This window comes from Solanum stenotomum, chromosome 1 (genome assembly GCF_019186545.1).
Source record: "Solanum stenotomum isolate F172 chromosome 1, ASM1918654v1, whole genome shotgun sequence".
NCBI lineage: Eukaryota > Viridiplantae > Streptophyta > Magnoliopsida > Solanales > Solanaceae > Solanum > Solanum stenotomum.
Window position 1 is genome coordinate 24,078,222 of NC_064282.1, and position 21,734 is coordinate 24,099,955.

Consider the following 21,734-nt stretch of genomic DNA (forward strand, 5'->3'; position numbering starts at 1 on the left):
ACAAAACCGATTAAATGAACCAATTTTATTTAGGGTTTGGGTTTGGTTTTAGATTTTTTTAAAATCAATAGTATTTGGTTTGGTTTGGTTTGGTTTTGGTTTTGGTTTTGTTCAAAAAAAATCGAAGAAATAACCGAACCAAACCGATAAATAATACACATAAATTTTATTATTATACATACATAATATACTATTTTATAAACAATTTTTAAAATCTTATATATGTATTCATCAAAATTTATTTATAATTTACTTATGAAAGTAAAAATGTCCAAGGTAAGAACATCTATCTTATTGGTTTCATGTATATGAGTGTCTATGATAATTCTTTGTGGGACTAAAAATGTCGATGTCTCTTCCTTCTAGGACAAAACTAGTGAATTTTGAAGCTTTATTCATAGTAAATTCAATGATTGAAAGTTTTGTAATGTCAGTCATTCTAACTATATTTTTCATTTGAATGGATTATTGTCACTTTTTTCACGTTTTGAATAAATTATTTCTTTTAATTTTATGTATATGGTTAATAATCGAAGAACCGAACCAAACCGAACCGAACCGATAAATATATATTATATTAGGTTTGGTTTGGTTTTGATAATTTTAAAACCGATTAAGTTGGTTTGGTTTTGATTTTGACCAATAACCGACCCTAACCAACCCGTGAACACCCCTATACAAACTTATTCAATTCATTTTTTTCCATTGAATATTTATGATCAAAATATTTATTATGAGTAAAAGCTTATTCACACTTGATGTTTACGATAAATTAAAATGAGTATCAATTTTCAAACACAAAAGATTAAGGGGATTAAATGAAATCAATATTCTTTATACAAAAAAATATCATAAAATACTAAAATGAGTACTGATTCTTAAACCCAAAAGATTAAGGAGATTAAATGAAATCAATATACTTTATACAAAAAAAGTAACATAAAAATATTTTTTAGGGTCACAGTAAATTTTTTAACATAAAAATCGTTGGAACTATCATATATAGATCAAAAACTAAAATAACAAAAATATAAAATAGAAGGAGCTCCATATATATTTTTCTTTCATTTTCGTATATGTAGTTTTATTATTGTGGATTTTTGTTCATCTAATATATCCAGATAGTCCATAGTAGACTATATATAACAGTCATTGAATTGATTTTTTATTTATTGAGGTTTGATCAATGTCCACCCCCCCCCCCCGCGCGCCCCTCTATTGTACTACATAGTTAGATGCATGGACAATGATATGATGAGCTTGATCTAAAATTGACTAAAATATATTTTAATTTGTAGTATTTTGAAATTACTATGGTCAAGACTTCTTGGGTTTTTTTCCTTTTTGGGACTAGACAAGTAAACTTTTTTACAAATTCTTAACAAACAATCTTAGAATGTGAATAATATAGGCCTACCAATGAAACAATCAGTTAATTTGTGTAATTGCTTATTTATTAGGTTTTTCACTCGCTCCCCACTTTCTAAAAATAGTGTTAAAAAGCATAGAAAACAAGATTATCATTTTATATTTAAAAACTCATATACTAAAAGAGTTTAATGTATTTTTAATAAGAAAAATTGTGATTGTTTGCAATTTTACGCTAACTTATTATTTTCTCAACTTTTATTGTAATGATTTTTAGATTTTCTAATCATAGCTGATGATTCAGATGGAGATGATTCATCAAAATCTCATGGTTTAACCAGTGTTGCTGACAATGAGGTTTGTCTATTGGAGAATTTATTTATTTATTATCACTTGAGATTTTAATATTAATGTAGTCTTATCTTAAAAAATATGCATACATAGTAATTACATAATTATTGTGTGTTAATTAAGTGAATGGAAAGAATCTATATTTGAGTTTTGAGTGTTTAGATTAAGGAGTCTTAAGTATAGATGTTATATTTACTTTGATAGACATTGATTCGTGGATCCGTCGAATTTAGTCAAGAAGTTGATCAAGAAATCACAAGTCATTCAATCAAGAGTCTACAACCTGTAGAATCGCACCAGGTTGCATCGTCGTCAAGGTAATTATGTTTTACATGTTTAAAAATAATTAAGTCTAATTTATTATCACATTTTGTATTTGAGATTTTTTGTTGTTAATTATTTTAATTTATTATATGACAATTCGTTTAAAAGATGAATCCACACGAGCACTAGCAAGAGCAGTTGTGATACCAGGAGGGAGAAGTGCAATTATCCGCAGAAGACCTTCTAGATCTCAAAGAATGAGGGCGATAAATGGCAATGAAGTTATAGAAGAAAATAGGAAGAGAACAAAGATGCACACATTGTCCAAAAGAAAAAAATCTACTCCATGATTGTCTTGATTAATTTTCCAGATCAGAGAGTCATAGTTATATCGTATACTCTTAAATTAATTTTTGAAGAAATTGTTGATTGTTTTTGTTTGTTTTGACAAATGATTATTTTTATTTCTCAACTTTTGACTATATATATTTTTATATGATTTTAAAAATCAAGGTGGAGTTAAGAGTTTACGTATAATGTTTATTAAATTGTTGTAGATGGATTAATAAAATATATTAAGTGAAATTCTTCACATAAATATAGAATTTGTGCCATAAAATTCTTGTGTTCTCTTAAACTCGTAATTTCAAATACAAATTCACTATTGAATGCATGAGCATACATTTGCGAGATTTTGGATTAGGAAATAAATACTTCTTATAGCCAGGGGTGTATCATGTTATACTCCCTCCGATCCAATGTATATGATGTAATTTAATTTAATACGATTGTTTACAAAGAAATAAAGACTTTTGAAATTTATGGTCTAAAATAAGTAAAACATATTTGTGTACTATAAATCATATCATTAATGGTAAAATGAATTTTTAAAAATTAAAGTTTTTGTGTTTTTCAATGTCTCAAAGTTGGGAATATAGAAGGAACTTTAAAAAATTCTAAGATTGTCATGTGTTTTTCGGTTAAAAATAAGAATAAATTAGTGTAAAAATATAATGAAAGGGTATATGTAAAATCAAAAGTATGATGGAAGGGGTATATTTGAACCAAAAGTATAACAAAAGGTATATTTAAACTAGGGAACGTAGTTTGTTATACCTCTTAACTTTGTCTTTTAGAGTTGATACACCCCTCGTTATAAAAGTGACTCATATATACCCGTATTGTTACACAAATTCACATATACCTTTTTCATCTATCGAAAGTAAAAAAAATCCAAGTATGGCTATATTTGATCATTCTCACGCGATTTTTTTTTACTTTTTTAATTCAATGACTAATTTAAATTAATTATTTTGATAATCAAATTTATTTATTTTTCACTTATTTTCTTGAAAAAATTATTCTAGATGCTCAAAATTGCTTTTACAGATGTAAAAAACTAAAATTACAATATAACTGCAAAAAGTTAGTTTTAAATCTTTTTCTCTTTTTTCTTTCACACTTCTTTTTTTTATTTCTCTTATTTTTACACTAAAGGATGAAAGAGAAAATAAAATAAGAATAAGAAACACAAATAATAATAATCAAAGAAGTTAAAAAATAATTTATGGGTAAGAAAGATCAAATTCGCGTTTTAAAAATAAAATAAAAATTAAAAATAATTTTACCACTTTTATAACAGTAGGTATATGTGAGCCACTTTTATAACGATAAAGGATATATGCGAGTCACTTTTATAACGAGGAATATAAACTCTAAAAAAAAAGTTGAAGGGTATATCAAACTTTTTTTCTTTTAAACTATTTTCAATAGTAAAGGGTATATTTAATCTTTTTCCATTTTATTTTATCAAACTATCCCTATAGGGGTGCTAAGTAGACGCCACATATATATGATAATAAAAATGGAGATGTGAAACTTAGAGAGTGTTTGGATTGGATTAAAAGTTGGTCAAACCTACTTTTAAGTCAATTTTTGATATCTGGAAGTGTTTGATAAATATAAAAAAAAATAACTTAAAATAAGTCAAATGACTTAAAATAAGTTTTAAATGACTCAAAATAAGTCAAAAATCAAAAGTAGGTCTCCCCTACTTTTAATTTTTTGACTTAAAAGTCATTTCAATTTGACTTTTTGTTTTTGACTTAAAAGATACTTTTTTTAAGTCAATCCAAACGGGCTCTTAAAGGGTGTTTGCATTGGCTTAAAAGTTGGTCAAACCTACTTTTCAGTCAGTTTTTGACTTTTGAAAGTGTTTGACAAATATAAAAAATAACTTAAAATAAGTCAAAAATGACATAAAATAAGTTAGGAAGTGTTTGGTAAGGTTAAAAATAAGTTTAAAATGACTTAAAATTTATCAAAAACCAAAAGTAGGTCTCCCCTACATTTCTTTTTTTGACTTAAAAGTCATTTTAGTTTGACTTTTTATTTTTATCTAAAACTATCTTTTTTAAGTCAATTCAAACGGGCTCACATAAATATGTCTAAAGTTGATGAAATGGACAATTTTTATTTTTTTTAAAAGTATGACAAATGACAAATATAACCATTAGCAGATATTATTTCATATACTTTAACTATTATCTTAACCGAGTACCAAGAAGGGCTTCAAAGAATTCCCCAACGTCCTTTCAAGAGATCAAATGTCCGTTCAATAACATTACGAGTTCTAGCATGCTTCATATTGAAAAGCTCTTCTCGACATTGGGGTGGTGGATTTTCACCTTGCCAATCCCTTAACCAATATCTATATCCTCGGTAAGGTGAAAGAAAATCATTTCCATTTGTATATCCTTCGTCGCACAAATAATAATTACATATAATATAAATAAGAAATTAGTTGCTTTTATATAGCATTATTTTTGTGATATAATTTTAATGTGAGCATATGTATAGCATTACCCTCGGGAATTTCCAAACCATTCGTTCGAGCTATAGCATTTCATAATACACGACCATCAGCCGTTGATCCTTCCCAACCAGGTAATACATAAGTAAAATTAAGATTTTTATCACAAACTCCTAGTACATTAGTTGTTGTTTCTCCCTTTCTTGTCCTGTATCTTGGTTTGGCCTTAGATGGAACTCTAATTTGAATGTAAGTACCATCCACTGCACCTAGACAACCCTATAAAAAAAAATTATAACATTATCTCAAACAACAATTTTTTTTTGTAAAATTATATTTATTTTACTTTTACATAAATTAATAGATACCCAATTGAAAGTGCATATACCTTAAACCATCTCCATCGATCGTCAAGCTCATCTTCAGGCACCGATTTGGGGTTAAAAGTAACAATGGAGCTAGTTTTACAATAGCTTTCAAGCATTCATTAAAAGCTTGACTTACGCTCCAGCCCGATCTAATATAATCAACCTTAATAGATCTGAGCCAAAATATTTGAAAACATTGCTAACTTTTCACTACTTGACATATATTTGCTATCAGTCAGACCTCCAACTTCCTTAGTTAAGAGAACTAAAGTGTGAAAAGAATTTTTATCCATCCTTAACTTATCGATACATGTTAGTGTCACTACCTTGTACAATACAATTTAAATGAGATATAATTTTAGGAACTCGACTACTCATAAGGTACCTAATCACATGCCTTTTTTTTTTTATAGAAATACCATCAATAACCATGAAAAGAAAAATAAACATAACAAAATTGTTGGCATAATATCTCCTCAAGGATGATAAAACATTCAATATCGGACTGTAGTTGATGATCCATAAGAAATCCTATTTTTTTCTTTAAAAAATGAAAAGAGTTAATACACAAAAAAAATCAATTAAAAAGAATCAACGAGGGCAACTTTATAATGAGGACAACTTGAAATTGTTTACAAATATCTCAAGCACATAAAAAGAACAAACTTTTTTCAAAATTTACAAAAACCCTAAAACATAACATTCCAGAAAAGATTGATTTTTTCCATTAAGTAGAAAAGATGAGTGTATCCAAATTATTATGCAATAGATCAGAGAATTATAATGATGACAAAGAAAGAAAAGAGAAACAAATTCTGGAAAAAAAATCTAACCTTGTTAGAAACTTGAAAGTTGAAGGTTATTGGTAAATTAAAGAAGTTCTTCAATCACCCATCTATAGCTTCAATCGAAAATGAAAAGTTGAGTGTACCCAAATGAAAGAGTGATTCACTGCAATGAAGAAGAGAAGAAACCTGGAAGACCATAAGTGGCGCTTGTGAAAGCTTATCAATTAAAGGGTTTGAAGGGTAGTTTTGTCATTTAATAAATTTATCTCATCACAAATTGTGATGGAATTATTATACCACCCTTTTGGAGGGATAACTTATCCTGGTGCTATTTATTAACCCGAGGATAAATTATGCAAACTTTTCAACCAAACACTAAATTAAGTGTCACTAAATATTTATCCCAAAATTATTTGTATTTATCCTTCACACCAAACGACCCTTACTTTATAGACCACTAGAGGGTTGCAATGACAAATTAGTAATTGTGGAAGCATGTTTTGTCCAAATAAAATTAGAAATAATTTCTGAGGAATTTGAACAAAGTATTTAGATTATAGTAGAGAAAGCCCAAAATAGTCCTTTATCATTGGGTTAAAACTCAAAGTCATTCTTTAGTTTTCACATGGAGCATTAATAGTTCCTCGTGTTTGTAATATTGGTGCACTTTTGGTCCTCCTCTAAACTTTTGCCTATTTTTTAACATTAATTTTGTTCATAATTTTATGTAAGGAGTGTCTTATCGTCTTTTTATATATTTAGTAGAAATAATAACTCTATGTGAGAGAAAGTGAGAAGAAGAACATCTTGTTCTGTTCAGTATAAATATTATTGAACAGAATAAGGTGTACTATTGTATGTGAAATCGTCGTGATGAACCTCTCGACTTTACCTGCAATACGATTTTTACTAAACAAAATAAGGTGTTTTTTTTCTCACAATCTCTCACATAGAATTATTATTTCTACTAAATATATAAAATGACGATTAAATATTTCATACATAAATTATGAATAAAATCAATGTTAAAAAATAGGCAAAATTTTGAAGGGGATCAAAAATGCACCAATATTGCAAACATGAGGGACTATTAATGCTGTATGTGAAAACTCAGAGGATGAGTTTGAGTCTTAACCAAATCAAAGATGAGCGACTATTTTTGGGTCTTTTCTCAGTTATAGTAGAGGAGGTTTCCGATTAGGGTTTAATTCTGATGGGTAAAATCCAGGAAATGGAGGATGATGTTACAGGAGAGGAGGAGGAGGAGGAGTCAATTATGGAGTATTTGAGGAAACAAGTTCCCGATTGGGACGATGAAGTGAAGTGTACTGCCAGGTTCAAGGCGTTTAGCGGTCAGAGAACTGATTGGGAACCCCTTTATGTTTTCTGGAGGGATTTGATTCTCAATGTGGCTCGACACCTTCACATCTTCATTATTCGTCCTTCTCAGGTTTGTTTCTCCTTTTTTTACTCTCCACTCTTCCTTCTACTGATGACAAGAATTGACCCTTTTTGGTGTTGTGAATGGAAGGTGAACGTTTGGTTCGATAGAGGAGGTCTCGTCCCTTTGTGCCTTGATCAAGTACTGGTATGTTCCACACTGTAATTTAGTGAATTTCAAATTGTATTGGAGCACTCATTGTATTGCATAAAGAAATACTTGTTTAAGTTAGCTTGCGAATTTTTGGTTGGGGATGGAGGGAAGGAGTATGAGGTCGAAGTGGAAGGTGGGAATTCTAGCAGTTGAACTTGAAGTTAATTAATATATCCTCAAGTTTGAGTCTTTAATGTATGTTATTAATGATGTGTTAGTGTTTGAAAAGTAAAGGTAAAAAGATAAAAAAAAATAGTGCTTTGCATGGAATCCAATAGTATTCTATTCTCACCAATTCAAGAAAGATTTCCTCAAGCAAGGCACATAAGTGAAGAATCTGGAGTCTCTGGAAAGTAGCTAGATTGTGTGAGTGATTCATAATTGGAGATAAAATATTGAAGAAATCTAACCTGATAACGCAAAAGAAAGTTTCCAATAAAATTATGATAAGTTGAATTAACAACGAGGTCATTTTCTGCATTACTGAAACAATAGAGAGCGATAATAATGGAAGACTAGGGTTCCAACAACAACAACAACAAATCAGTGTAATCCGACAAGTGGAGTCTAGGAAGGGTGGTGTGTACACAACCTTACCCTTACCTTGTGAGGGTAGAGATGTTGTTTCCGATAGACCCTCGGTTCAAGTAAACTAGGATTCTAAGACTTCTTTTCATTTGCTTAAGCATGGGTGGATAGAGTTATCTAGTACATCTATTGGTGGGAGAATACAGAAATCTGGTGAAATTGTTGAGGTGTGTGCAACTTGTGCTTAATAGAGACTAAAAGGTGTAGTATTAGGATTTTGGTGAATGGTCACAGAGGAGGATGGAAGGAATTCGGTGATAATAGATGAAGTTAGCTTCAGTGCTTGTGCTAGAAGAGGAAGGCTTTTCTATAGAGCAATGAGTGATGGCAAACTTTCTTTGAGACCTCTATCAAAAGGAAAAGCAGATGGTAACATTAGGAGAAGAGTATCTGGTCAAACAATGGGAAGCTCAACTGCCTGATAGAAAGGATATTGATTCCCAATTGGCAGTTGTGATTCCTCTAATTCAGGTTATTCATCAAATCTAAGCATGGAAGTGAATGAGATCCTATAATATTCCCGAAGAAGGTTCTAATAATTTTATCACCATCAGATTTGATTTATTAGGGGCCTGCTTCTGTCTTTAATTTGAAGAAAAGAAAAGAAAAGAAAAAAAAGAGAGCAAAGTACTTATTATAACATCTTATATTGTAGGAAATGTAACTTTTTGAAATGAAAGACATGAAGGATTGATTGACTTAAAGGAGATGCACACATGTGGAAGGAAGTTAGCAGCAAAAGATTATTCATTTTGCAGAATGGTGTATAAGAACCCAGGGAGATTATACTTCATTTCTTGATACTGATGAAGATGAGTAACTGGAAGCAAATTGTAGCTGCAGATTAAGTGGCTGTATCAAGACTAAATGGGACAGTGACACTGAAACTGAAATATTGCTTGCATCACTGATTTTACTTGTTAATGGCAAAAACTTATACCATGTAAATATGGAATGATTCATGTATCCTGTAATTAGGTAATTAGAAGATTTTGTAGGAAGGCAATTATTTCCTTCATTTCTTTCCTCATTTATAATCTATTGTAATGGTTATTTAAACCCTAATGGCTTAAGGGAATTATCAAGCAACCTATTCCCGAATTTTCTTCTTCTATTCTTGTTTCACATTATCGATGCTTGACCACTTAGAACTACTGATATGAACATGGAATAATTGTACTAATGCCTGATTCAGATTGGAATCAATATAAGTATTTTGGACAACACTTAGGCAAGCTCACTAAAATGCAAATTTGAAAGAGCAGATAAGAAGGTTAACATAGGAAGAGCGAGAAAGAACAGTTAAGAAGTTTTCGCTCTACAAGAAAAAAAAATGAGGCTTGTCTAGGATTGTTGCATGAAGTTGGATGCGGGGAATGAAGTTCACGATAAATTAGGTGAACACAATGAATGTTCTAAAAGGTTTGTTTGCTGCAAGGATAGAAAAGATATTTCTTTAGTCTATCTAGTTTTTTTCCTCTTATTTTTGTATGCTCTTTGTCATTAATCATCAAAAGAGATTGTAAGCAGATTATCTTAAAATCTAATAAGTTGAATCAATGTTACCAATTTTAAATGTTAAGTTTAAAGATTTACACTGGAATTAAATTATTTCCTGCCCCATGCATTTGTATGTCCACACAATGCATCAGCCAGAAGCATGACTATACTGTTCTTTACATAGATCGAAATGTATGCTGCTGGTGAACTATTGCGGAATGTGGGAGTTTCTGATCCAGCTAGTGGTTGGGTTTCTCAAATTTTTCGGAGAGTTGTAAATTTGGGAGGTCTGCTGAGACCATCTACTCAAGAAAATCTTGCCGAAGACTATTACATAATTCCTGTGTTACTGAAGGTAATTGTTTCTTGTTCTTAAATTAATCATAGATGTTATTCATCTTTATATACCAGATTAGGAGGGGATGTCATCAATATAAAACTGATCCTTTCAGAAAGCCTGAGTGCAACTAAAACTGTTAATTAGAAAATAAATAGGCTAGTGAAAATATGAATGGCCTTATCTCAAGCATTGCCTATCTCAGACAGTCTATGACTATTTCCTATACTCGTGATGTTAAATGTCGTCTTTGTTCTTGCTTTCTTTTTGTGCTTTCATTGGTTTCTGTTGTCTTTTATTTTTTCCCTCCTTTGCCATGGTTTTCCTTTAATTTGTTTCTTGGCTTTATTTCCTGTACTTCCCTTTTGAGATAGCTCTACTGATCGTTTCATTTTAGTTCTCTTAAATGGTTATTGGATTTTCTAATCTTTCAACCCGCCACCCTGAAATAACTAAACTAGGAAAAGGCTCTTCAAGTGGTCCAAGCATTATCTGGAAGCCACTGGACAGCTTCCTGTGTAATTACATGGAGTAAGTTCCAGGAATTTTCTGGCGGATTGAAGGAAGCTCATGCAGTCTTGAATCACTTGTGTGAACACGGGAAAGCAAAGTACCTTGTAATAAACAAGAAGGGTCTAATGGAGGTAATGTTAGTTGGAATATTGTTTTCCATTTACATTTCATGTATCAATACTATATATGGTTCCACGAAGGGAGCTGAAAGGGTGAATGAAAGAGAAACTCATCACTTCCCATTGAAGGACTTGTCATCATTTATGGCTAGTTATTTGGTACAATTGAAAGGAAAATAAAAGAGATGTGCTTTTCTCTCCATTTCCGTAGTTGTATGTCACCCCTGTAACTTCCCCTCCTCTTTTACTTTCATATATAGCAAGTGAAATAACCCTAGCCTCTTCTCATTTACTTTCCTCCTTTCACCTTCCACTTTACCGTGAAAGCTATACGAAAGGGGTGGGGGGTGGAAATGGCAAAACTTTTTATTTTTATTTTTGTGATGAACAAACAGCAATTTTTTGAGTTTTTGACAAAAAGCATCCCTATTGTTTGGGTTCAAATTTAACTTCATCCCTGTAGTATACCATTTAACAAAAAAAATACCTAATGTATTAAAGTATTCACACTTTCTAGTCCATAACTTAACAAGCATGGTGCAATTGACGAGTTAGAGGGTGTTTGGATTGACTTAAAAGTTGGTCAAACCTATTTTTAAGTCAGGTTTCGACTTCTGGAAGTGTTTGCCAAATATAAAAATAACTTAAAATAAGTTAGGAAGTGTTTGGCAAGGTTAAAAATGACTTAAAATAAGTTAAAAATCAAAAGTAGGCCTCCCCCTACTTTTTATTTTTTGACTTAAAAGTCATTTAAGTTTGCCTTTCTATTTCTGACTTAAAGCTACTCCCTCCATTCCATATTAATTTAATTTTTGAGGTGTTTCACACCCTTTAAGAAAAGTAGATTAAGACATAAATTGAACATAGTTTTCCATTTTTACCCTTATTAATTATTGTCAAATTTATGATTAAAATAACTAAATATTAATTAATCACTAATTCCAATACTAACTAATGAAGGGTAAAATTGGAAGAACACTCTAAATATAGTCTTGAAAACTGAACAATTAAGTTAATTTGAAAAATGAAAAATGTCTCAACAATTCAATTAATATGGAATGGAGGGAGTACTTCTTTTTTAAGTCAATCCAAACGGGCTCTTAGTAAGTACAGTGCATTGAAGTAATAGATCACTAAAATATTTTAACGAGCTTGTATACCTGTAGCAATCAAGAAAAATGTATATGGATGTCCAACAATCTTTATTGATTCCCATTCCATAATTATTGGTTGCTATTGTTTCTCCTTTATGATTGGAACCTAAAACTCTGGTCATCCAGAGGTCTCTACTTCTTAGTTCTGCCATGTTTAGCTCTGCTTTTGTTTGTTAAATCATTGGAAGCTTGATTCACCAATCTTGAACACTGCTAGTAATATGGATGGATGTAGTTTTTCCATACAGGGAGTGAAAGTCTCTCTTTCAGCAAGAGCACTTTCTGGCACAACAAGTCTAGATCTTGATGTGCTGCATTTGATTTGGACGGTAGAGAAACTTGAGCATCAGCTTAATGTGATAGATCAACGCTGGAAAAGGTAAGAACTATCATCCTCCAATATTAAATACTAATAATACAATAGAGAAGAGATTCTACCAATAAATGCTTCAGTTGTGTAAATGCCCAAAAAATAATTGCTTCATCCAAAAAAGGAAAATATGAAAATAATGTTTTTCCTGTGGCCAGAATAGGGCAAGAAATGCCCAATTTTTTTTGACATAGAAGTTCTGACTAATCATAATGGCTCTATTTGGGGCTCATTTAGGTAGTACTGTTCCTCAAAGTTAATCCAAAATAACTAGGATACTTGTTCAATGCACAGGTCTAGAGCATCTGCTTTAGCTTCTCTAAAACTTGGGAACAAACAGGTGGCTCTAAAGTGTGCAAGGGAGATGAAGCTAGCTTCTTTGAGTAGAGAAAAATGTACAGCGCTACTAAACCGAGTGGAGGAAGTCCTTGCAGTTATTGCTGATGCCGAAGCCTCAAAGGAGGTTGATGTTATATTATGTGAAACTATGCTTGGTCTAATCCAAAATTGACAAGTTACAGATGACTTTATTAACCCTTTTTGAACTGGTTTGACAACCTTAAACTCAACCCTGATTAATGGCAGGTTGCTGAAGCCATTCGAATTGGCACACAGGCTATTAAGGAAAATGGGATCAATTATGATGAAGTTGAGCTGTGTCTACAGGAGCTGAACGAGTGTATTGAATCGCAGAAGCAGATTGATGAAATTCTAGGTAGTATGACACCCCGAAATCTGTCACATTCTTACCAGATTCTCCCTCTGTTTCAATTTGTTTTACTCCCCTTTTTAGTCTATTTCAAAAAAGAATGTCTCTTCCCTTTTTTGTCAACTCTTTAATTTCAACTTTAAAAACATGGCATGTTTAAGACCATAACATTAAAGGGCTTTTTGGTACATTCTGCATATCTTTAGGGTAAGACCACAAGATTCAAAAGTCTTCTTTATTTTCTTAAACTTTTTGTCAAGTCAAAACCAGACAAATAAATTGAAATGAAGTAATAAAATTCAAGAGAAATTATATATAGTTTAACTCAATTGGTAATCATGGTAGTGAATATTCTTATTTAGTATTCACTAGAAACCCATAATCAAGAGTCGATTGAGCCTGTTTCTGGAAACATCTATCCCAGTTTGTAAAGTGATGGACAATGATGAACCTTCAGGTTAATACATAATCTCAACTTGGGATCAGGTCATCACTTGATGTTGGCCTTTGAGCGTGAAGATATTGCCTCATCAACTGAACAATTTGGACATACCTCCCAATCTAATTATTTTTTATGAGTTTAGTTGGGTTTTGTATCTGTACTAAAGCTACCAGTTTTCTGGCTCCTCCTCAGGCTCAAATGCAGCAGGTGCAGAAATTGAGGATGAAGATATTGAAGAGGAGCTGATGGAGCTGGAGATGAATTTTGCTGAGGTACCGACTCAAACATCCACTGGGGTAGATGCTGTAGTAGCAGGAACACAGGAAACTGCCGATGCTCTGAGTGAATCTCTTTCAAAGCTTCATCTCGCACACCATGCAAGGAAGGACCTGGAGGCAGAACATGCTGTGGAATCTATGGGTGCCATGTCAAAAGATGGCAATCGTGAAGCTGTTCTGTCATAGCCAATTGCAGTTATGATCTTGTTTTGTACTGTGATGCCTGGTAGTCCATGCCACAATTGATAAGTGCGCACCTTTGATCTTCATAGACAGGGCAAAGTTAATGCGTGAAACACTGTCGATAAGACATTGGTAGTTGACATGTCAATGATGTTGTACATTATCAAAAAGTTCTACTCGATATAGTTTGTCTTATTTCCTTCTTAATCTATATCCAAAAGAATGTTATTTTCATCTATTTAGTAAGTTTTTAATTGCAATGTTTTTATTTCACTCTTAATGACGACCAGAAGATTATTCAAAGTGCATTTTTGGTATGTTATGTACACCTTTAGTTTAAGATTATAAGATTAAAAGGTGTTTTCTACATTTTTAAGATTACAACTTTCAAATGTGTCTTTTTTTTACATTTTTAAACATCTTGTCCTGCAAAATTAAAACACAATGAAATGGGGGGATGTAGTAACTCATTAGTTGAAGAGGTGTCAGATTTACTTGTCAAATGATGTCAATGCTGGGTAATCTATTGGCAACATGTCCATTGATGTCAATCTTGAAGCTGTCATTTATGTGCAGCTAGTTGAGTCCAATTCTTCCAAAATGAAGAACTTCCGTTGGTAGTAAAAATTCCTCGCGTTCTGTGCTAGACTCCTAGTTATGTGGATATTTCCATAAGTTGTTGCAATGTAACTAGAAAGGTTGCAGGCTCAAGTTATGGAAACAACCTCTAACAAAAATGTGGGTAAGACTGCAATAGACCTTTGTAGTCCACCCTTCTCCAAACTCCGTAGTACACTCCCTTCCTCATTTTCTTTCGTTTGAATTTACTCTATCTTTTGTTCCATACAATAGCATTGTCAAACTCAGTAGAAAAATCTTGTTAAGGAGTAAAAACAATTTTTAATATGTACGTAATTTAACCTTTCTCTCTCTATTCAAAATAATTCAAGGATCACGAACCAGGTCATTAGCTCGAGAGTTTATAACTATGATAATGACCATTTGTCCGAGTTTTTATCTATAACTTAGTCTATTATCAGACGCTTGAAACCCAACATAATCAGCACAATTTCTAATTTTGTCACACAGGCTACATAAAAGGATTCGAGGAATTGTGTTTCTGTAAGAATGTTGATAAGAGCATCTACTGTAGTACTAGCTAGTGAACTAAAGTTAAAATAGACTACAGAAGCCCCAAAAAGAAAAAAGAGAAGCAATTCACTCCTGGAAAATAATGTAATAACCACGCTTTCGGGACATATGCCTATAAAGTTCTTCTGAAAATTCATGAGACGTTGAGATCATCAACCAAGAACACCCTCTTTTAAACATTCAGCAACCACAAATTTCAGCTGACGCATCTTCTCCCTTGCCGCCTACATAAGCAAAAAACTTGCAGTTAGAGCACAAGTGACACTCATTCTATATTCTCCAGAATTGCAAGTCAATGAAGTTAACCAGCTACGTGCTTTAATGTGGCAAAACTAATTGTGATGTTAATATTATATAGTTGTTAAAGCTAAGTTGACTTTAATTGGTATAATTGAAATTAACTGTTCCATAGCAAACATGGCAATTGACATGGAACAACACATCTAATCAGCAATTTGACTCTTAAAGTCTCCATTGCTTTATGTAGCACAGGAACAGCTAATTGAAATTGTGTACATGATAGATAATTGAAGCGACTATCCAAGTATATAAGATGCATAATGAAGATAATCTGATGAGCAACATTCACACCACATTCCAGTCGGATAGGCTTGGGGGTTGTGTCTGTGTGTGTGTGTGTGTGTGTGTGTGTGTGTGTGTGTGGTTGGGAGGTGGACAAAGATGAATGCAAAGCTATTCTCCAAATTGTGAGTGAAGAATACTTACATGGTGGACCAAAGAAACCCTTCTTTCAGCATTGTCAACCTGAGTCTCAATTGATTCTTCCACTTCCAAAAGTAGCTTCTTATTTGATGTTTCTACAGTATGAAAATTAAACATCAGAATTTAGCTTGTCCTTGTGATCACCATTCACCAGGCACATGTCCAATATGTAATTGTAGCTCCTCATCGATGTTTAGTTTCACAAAAATTTATGTGCAGCAAAAGCATATGCAGCAATACATCCTGGGAAATTTAATATATTGCTTAAATAGCAAAGAATTAACATGCTATGTCATCAACTACTGCCCTTCCTGTAGTCTAGATGCTTTAAAGTGCAATAGAGGAAATATTATTCAAGATATAGACAATTACTGGCTCAAATAAATAATTAAGCTTTAGAAAAGTTCATAGAAGATCTTGTCATACTTCTCTTTTCCACAGTTGCTTTCACTTCGACTTCATGTGCTTCTAGAGATTCAAGTGTGCTCTTGCAATCCTGGAGATGCCGAGTGACCTCTTCTTTAAATCGTTCGTATATGGCACTCAGATGTTGTTGTTTCTCTGCAACGTAATTCAGAGTAATTAATTTTCAAACAGGAAAAAGAACCATATAGCCCTCGAAAAGAGGAAATCAGAGAAAACTCGGAAAGAAACATTGAAGAGTCAAATTTCCATGTGCATTTGCATTGTGGAAAATGGAATTAATTCCTCAAGCTCATCATGTCAAGAAACGAAACTTTGCATAACTAAAACCGGTACTAGATGAGAAAAATGAGACTTGTCATGCTGGGGTTTATGGCACGCAAAACTAATGGATCCTCAAAGTGATAGTTAACAAGGTACCACAACTCACACATGCAGAATAATACCCTGTCCTACGGGCTCTGGCAAAACAGGTTAGAACATCTGAAGAGTGGGAAAACCTTTCCATGACATAAACAAATAGGACGTACCAGAACTAAGCTGCTTCAGCACTCAAATTTTGAACCAAATACTACCAGAAGCAGCAGATATCAACCAAATTGTCAATATTTTGTTAACAAGTTACCTTGCAGCACTTCTTCTACATGCTTTCTCTTTGATTTATTCAGACTGGTTATTCTCCCCCTGGAACAGAGAAAAGTCATACTTAAAGAACAGAATCTTTGAAATTGTTACTGCCATTTTTATGCTACTTACATGTCTGCTTGAATCTGAAATTCAGCATTCTGCAACTGCATATGTATTTTCTCAGCAACTGAGTTCAGGATCTCAGCAGATCTTTGGTTAGTCACAGACTTCAGTTTGGTTCTAACTTTCTCTAATGAGAAAGCGAATAAGGTGATGGCACTGCAAAGTGACATTGAAGTTCAATGGAATTTTGAAAAATAAAAACTCAATGCTGAAGGATTTTTAGTTCATTTACTCGGGAAAGAGAACTCTGCTGAAGAAAGCTGTTAATTCGTTTACTTAGAAAATGCAAGAAGTACCTAGTTAGCACATCCTCTTCATTCTGTTCTAAATGCCTTTCAAACTTCCTACAATCAATTCCTGTTGAATTCCAAATGGAGAAGAGAGAAAAAGAGAGAGAGAGAGAGTCTTGAGAAACTGGAAAGGAAAAAGTAATTATAAGGAATAACACAAAGATCCATCAGACAAACAGAGAATTTGAACTGATGGACATGAACCTTTAGAAGAAGCTGCAGCAAGACTAACTCCAGAAAGATTAGCACAACCTTTGTTGAAGAGCTTTTTGTTTGGTCGAGGAGGTTGTTCCCCGGTATTACAAATTTCAGGAGACGGTGGTTGCTGTATATCAGCTGCATATACATCATAAAGTAATGAGAATAACTGATTTTGCTTCAGTCAACAGGGAGGCTCGATTAATAGATCACGTACTTCTAAGAAAATTCATATTATGTTAAGATGGTCAGCAGAACAACCTACTTACTAATGAAAGGTCAGCTAGAAGTCCCACACAATGCTCCTCCAGTCAGCCAGAATATCAATCAAATAATAGTCATTTCAAATGAAAATCAATACTAAGCTATATCATTTTTTTCAGGTAACAGGTTCCAAGTACTAAATTCTGTATGCTCTGGTGAAGAATCTACAGATTATCCTGTGGAAAAGTACACTCGCTGGATCTCAAAAGTTCCCTCAACACTACAAACTCCATTTTCACTGTGCCTTTTTCCTTTCTCTTTAAGCAGTAGATACATAAACGAAATCTATATGCATCTCTTCAATTTCACCAATGGATAATCATTCTAAACTAGAGCAGATCAACAGAAATGACAAAGGGGCTTAGTATATTACTATTCAAGTGAAACGCTGACATTATATTACCTTTCAAACTGCACCTCACTCATGATAAGATATAAATGAACAGAACACATAAGAAGTGAAAGAAAAGAGAAGTACAACTAAAATCATAATAGGTGATCATCAGTCACTGAAAAGTACCAGAAGTACAACTAAATCATAATAGGTGATCATCAGTCACACTGATAAACACGAAGTGTCAGTCAGGGTGAATGGTATAAAGTATGCAAGGCAACTCTATCTTGTAAACAGCATAAGTTACCCAAACTACAAAGTTTAGAAGGGGCTTTTGTCCCATTAGTAATACACAAAAAATAATCACATTAATTCACCACACCCAGCCAAAATGTTTACTTGAAACTCCTGCCTCCATGCACCTTAGCTGTCAAAATGTGACACATTTATATATACACAGAACAACTATTTCATGTTAAGCAGACAACACCCTTTAAGTAGGAAAATTAGATGTCAAGTCGTAGATCAGCAGAAAATGTAATTTACATCCAGTATGGATCATCTGGAGACTTATGATTACATTTGAAAGGAACTAAGGAAACTGAATCAACATGAATCACAAAGCATCATTTTAACCTTGAATATTTGAACTGTCTTCAGAGTCCTCAGGATCACTTTCCATGGATGATGGTTTGGAAAACTTAATCTGTGTATCTTCTTCAATGATACGTCTTGATTCCAGAAAAGGAGAATTTTCCAAATTTCCTGCATCATCCTTTACATATAATAAGGAAAATCAACAATTCATTACTGTAATTTATGACAATCAGCCACTAGATTACAACTGTTTGAGTCAAAATAAGAAGGATACTGATGATTCATCGGGTGTATTGGACTTATATTCTCGTCTAAATCCATCAAAGCTCTTGACCTTACAAATGCCCTCAGTTTTTGATGTTATATCTATATGATCATCACCATGCAGTTGCCCCAGATTGCTTCTTGGTGCAAATCCTGGAAAAGATTTTCTGCCAGGTGTTTTCAAAGCAAAAACTGGGCTTTGGTTGTCAGACTCCGAGTCCAATGCTTTCTTCTTGAATTTTTCTGCTGAGTTTCCTTTCTGATCTATATGCTCTTGTATATTTCTCAGCTGCTCAGTCATTTCCATAACAGGGGATTCTAGGTTACCAGCATCTGGTTGGACCATCTCGTCATTTTTCTCCTGAAATAAAGTAGAGCCATCACCAGGATATACAAATTTCTCAGGAACTGGTACTCTTTTACAATTATTTCTTGTGTCTTCATCTTTCATTTCATTGTTCGGCTCGCAAACCTTAGGTGCTTCCATGTGGTGACTCTTCCTCTTGCCTCTCCTTCCATATACCATCAAAGGACTACCAGTGCTAGCATCACGTAACGTCCTAGACAGCAGATCTTTAGGAAGGAAGACATTTTTCTCTAAGTGGTCCTCTTTACATGCTGGTGGTCCCTTTCTATTTTGTGATTTCAACTTAGCAGGAGCTCTTTTTCGAGCTAAAGAACGATTAGTTGGTCTCCTAATAGCGTACTCATGACTTTGGGTATCACTTTCTATAGTATCTGAATTTTGCTTAGGTTCACCAACATGATTTCCACTGGCTTTTTGCTCTGGTTTCGAGGCTTTTGCACCCTGCTCGAGAACTAGAGAATTTGGACACTGCTTGGTTGGGGAAGAAACAGTTCCTAAAATTTCCTGAAGCTTCAATCTTAAAGATGCATTGCCTGTATTTTCTGCTTTGGTAGTTTTTCCTTTGACTTCTTTCTCAGGCATGTCTTCCAGAGCAACCTTGGATGCATATTTCCCCCTTCTCTCTATAGAAGCATCCTCCTTTACCTGCTTGGATATGTCAAACTGCAAAGTCCTTGTCTGGGTTAAGAAAGACCTTAAGGAACACTCTGCTGGTCCTACCTCCACTCTGTGTGATGTGTTGCACATCTCAACTACACCCTGTACAATTGAAGGTTTCTCTACTTGAGTATCTGCCTCTGAAGTTGGTTCATGGTGGAGGGTTTTAGTGGATATCCAAGGAGATGTCTGCTTCTCTGTGGGCTCTCTTTGATTTCTGATAGCAGAAGTGCTCGCTATTTCCTTCTTGTTTCTGTCATTTGTAAAATTCCCCTTGCTTGAAGTTTTCTGAGCCATTGGTGTCCCATCGTCAACAGATATCTCTTTGCTAGAGGTTTTAACTGCTGCCAAGTGAGTCTGATCTTCAGCTTGCTTTACTTTTTGAGTTCTGCATTTTGAAACTGAATCTATTACAATTCCAATGGACATCTTTCTAGATTGACTGGATTGGTGGTAATTGCTCCCAAAACTCCAAGCGTCACCGGCAAGGTCCTGACAAGAACAAAATATCAAGATCTAGCTTTCTAAGCATACCAACATGACATCAGATCCACTCAGTGAGATGGGTCGACCTTTCTGGTCGTAAGAAAATTTGAAAATTGAAGTCCACAAAAAGCTAACAAACTTAGAAATTTAAACTTATCGGAAAAGTCAAAAGACAACAGGGACGGAACAATATGCATATATGAAATCTGCAAATTGCTTCAAGTAAATAATTAACCCAGATTCGAATTGCAAGCTGACCACTTACATCTCGTAATTTTGACTTCCTGTTGACGTCCATAGATGCAAATTCACCTGATCCAAAGTGAGCGTGTTACCTGAGTTCTGAAAATGAAAGCAGAAAGAATGATTAATCAAGTTTAACCATCAAATTCCACCATCATAGTTTTACATGTATTGCTAATTGCCTTCACAAACACACGCCATAGTCACATAGAATGGAATTAAGCTTCGTAGACTAAGACTGTAGGTCTCTCTCTTTCACAAACACACATGTGGAACAGAGAATAACTGAGAACTTGTAATACTAGTCAGTTATCGGTATCTACAGCATAATCACATATAAAACGTTCAGATTCAAAACCCATCCTAAAATCCAAATCGCTCGAGAACAATTTCAGTACTACGTACTTTCCCTTTCATAAACGAAACGCCAAATTAAAGCTTCATTAGAAAAAATAAATGTAAATCTATCAGCGAATGATCAAACATCTGGTGAATCTAAAATCTCCAACAGCTACAATTTACAGAAACTTGAGCGGGAACGAATATATGAGGATTAACTTCACATGCATTATCGATCGTGGAGATATTGTGAATTACTTACCACTTGTGAGCAGAGACGAGATTCAGCATGCGCCTCCTTTCGTTTCTGAGCTGTGAGAAGAAGAACTCGAGTCGATACTCCAGAATGAACAAAGGATTTTGGGGTCCTTTTTGAAATTTTAGGAAATGGGTAGCGTGCGTACGGGTGATTTTGCGTGATCAGACTGAGAAAGAGGCGGGAAAAGACGAAACAATGGAGCGTGTACCTCACTTTCACTCTTTTACACTGCGTTTTACACCTTGTTTGGATGGGTTTTTTTATATTTTGATTTATAATTGTTTTGTACCCTATTATTTTGCCATTTGGATACATTCAGTGGCGGAGCCAGAAAATTTAACAAGGGGGTTCAAAATCTGAAAAGTAAACGCACGAACTAGTGGAAGGGGGTTCGACATCTATTATGCATATCTAAAAAATAATTTTAACCATATATAAATAGTAATATTTTTCGCTGAGGGGGGTCGGATGACCCCCCTCATTACATGCTGCCTCCGCCATTGGATACATTATATTATCGTTTTTCGTCATTTAATAATGTATTGTACTGTGTTATATTGTATTAGTTTGATAAATATAATACTTTAATATATTATAAGTATTATTTTTCATCGTAACATAATATCACACATTTAGAATTATGAATGATA

General features: G+C 33.5%; 2 protein-coding genes across 2 annotated transcripts; one reads left to right on the forward strand and one right to left on the reverse strand.

Moving 5' to 3' along the window:
* The first annotated feature begins 7,132 nt into the window (after positions 1–7,132).
* LOC125865871 (uncharacterized) lies at positions 7,133–13,997 on the forward strand. The gene is made up of 8 exons (XM_049546129.1): positions 7,133–7,401; positions 7,483–7,539; positions 9,818–9,988; positions 10,432–10,614; positions 12,005–12,135; positions 12,421–12,589; positions 12,712–12,841; positions 13,470–13,997. The coding sequence occupies exons 1-8, from the start codon at positions 7,165–7,167 to the stop codon at positions 13,739–13,741; spliced, it is 1,350 nt and encodes a 449-aa protein (XP_049402086.1). The 5' UTR covers positions 7,133–7,164; the 3' UTR covers positions 13,742–13,997.
* A 725-nt stretch (positions 13,998–14,722) lies between these two features.
* LOC125865813 (meiosis-specific protein ASY3) lies at positions 14,723–21,226 on the reverse strand. The gene is made up of 11 exons (XM_049546069.1): positions 21,088–21,226; positions 20,509–20,585; positions 18,744–20,249; positions 18,509–18,647; positions 17,281–17,412; positions 17,083–17,143; positions 16,793–16,942; positions 16,662–16,720; positions 16,040–16,174; positions 15,617–15,708; positions 14,723–15,114 (listed from the first exon to the last, which is right to left on the reverse strand). Exons 2-11 carry the CDS (start codon positions 20,539–20,541, stop codon positions 15,043–15,045), a joined length of 2,379 nt encoding a protein of 792 aa, XP_049402026.1. The 5' UTR covers positions 20,542–20,585; positions 21,088–21,226; the 3' UTR covers positions 14,723–15,042.
* Positions 21,227–21,734: the final 508 nt, after the last annotated feature.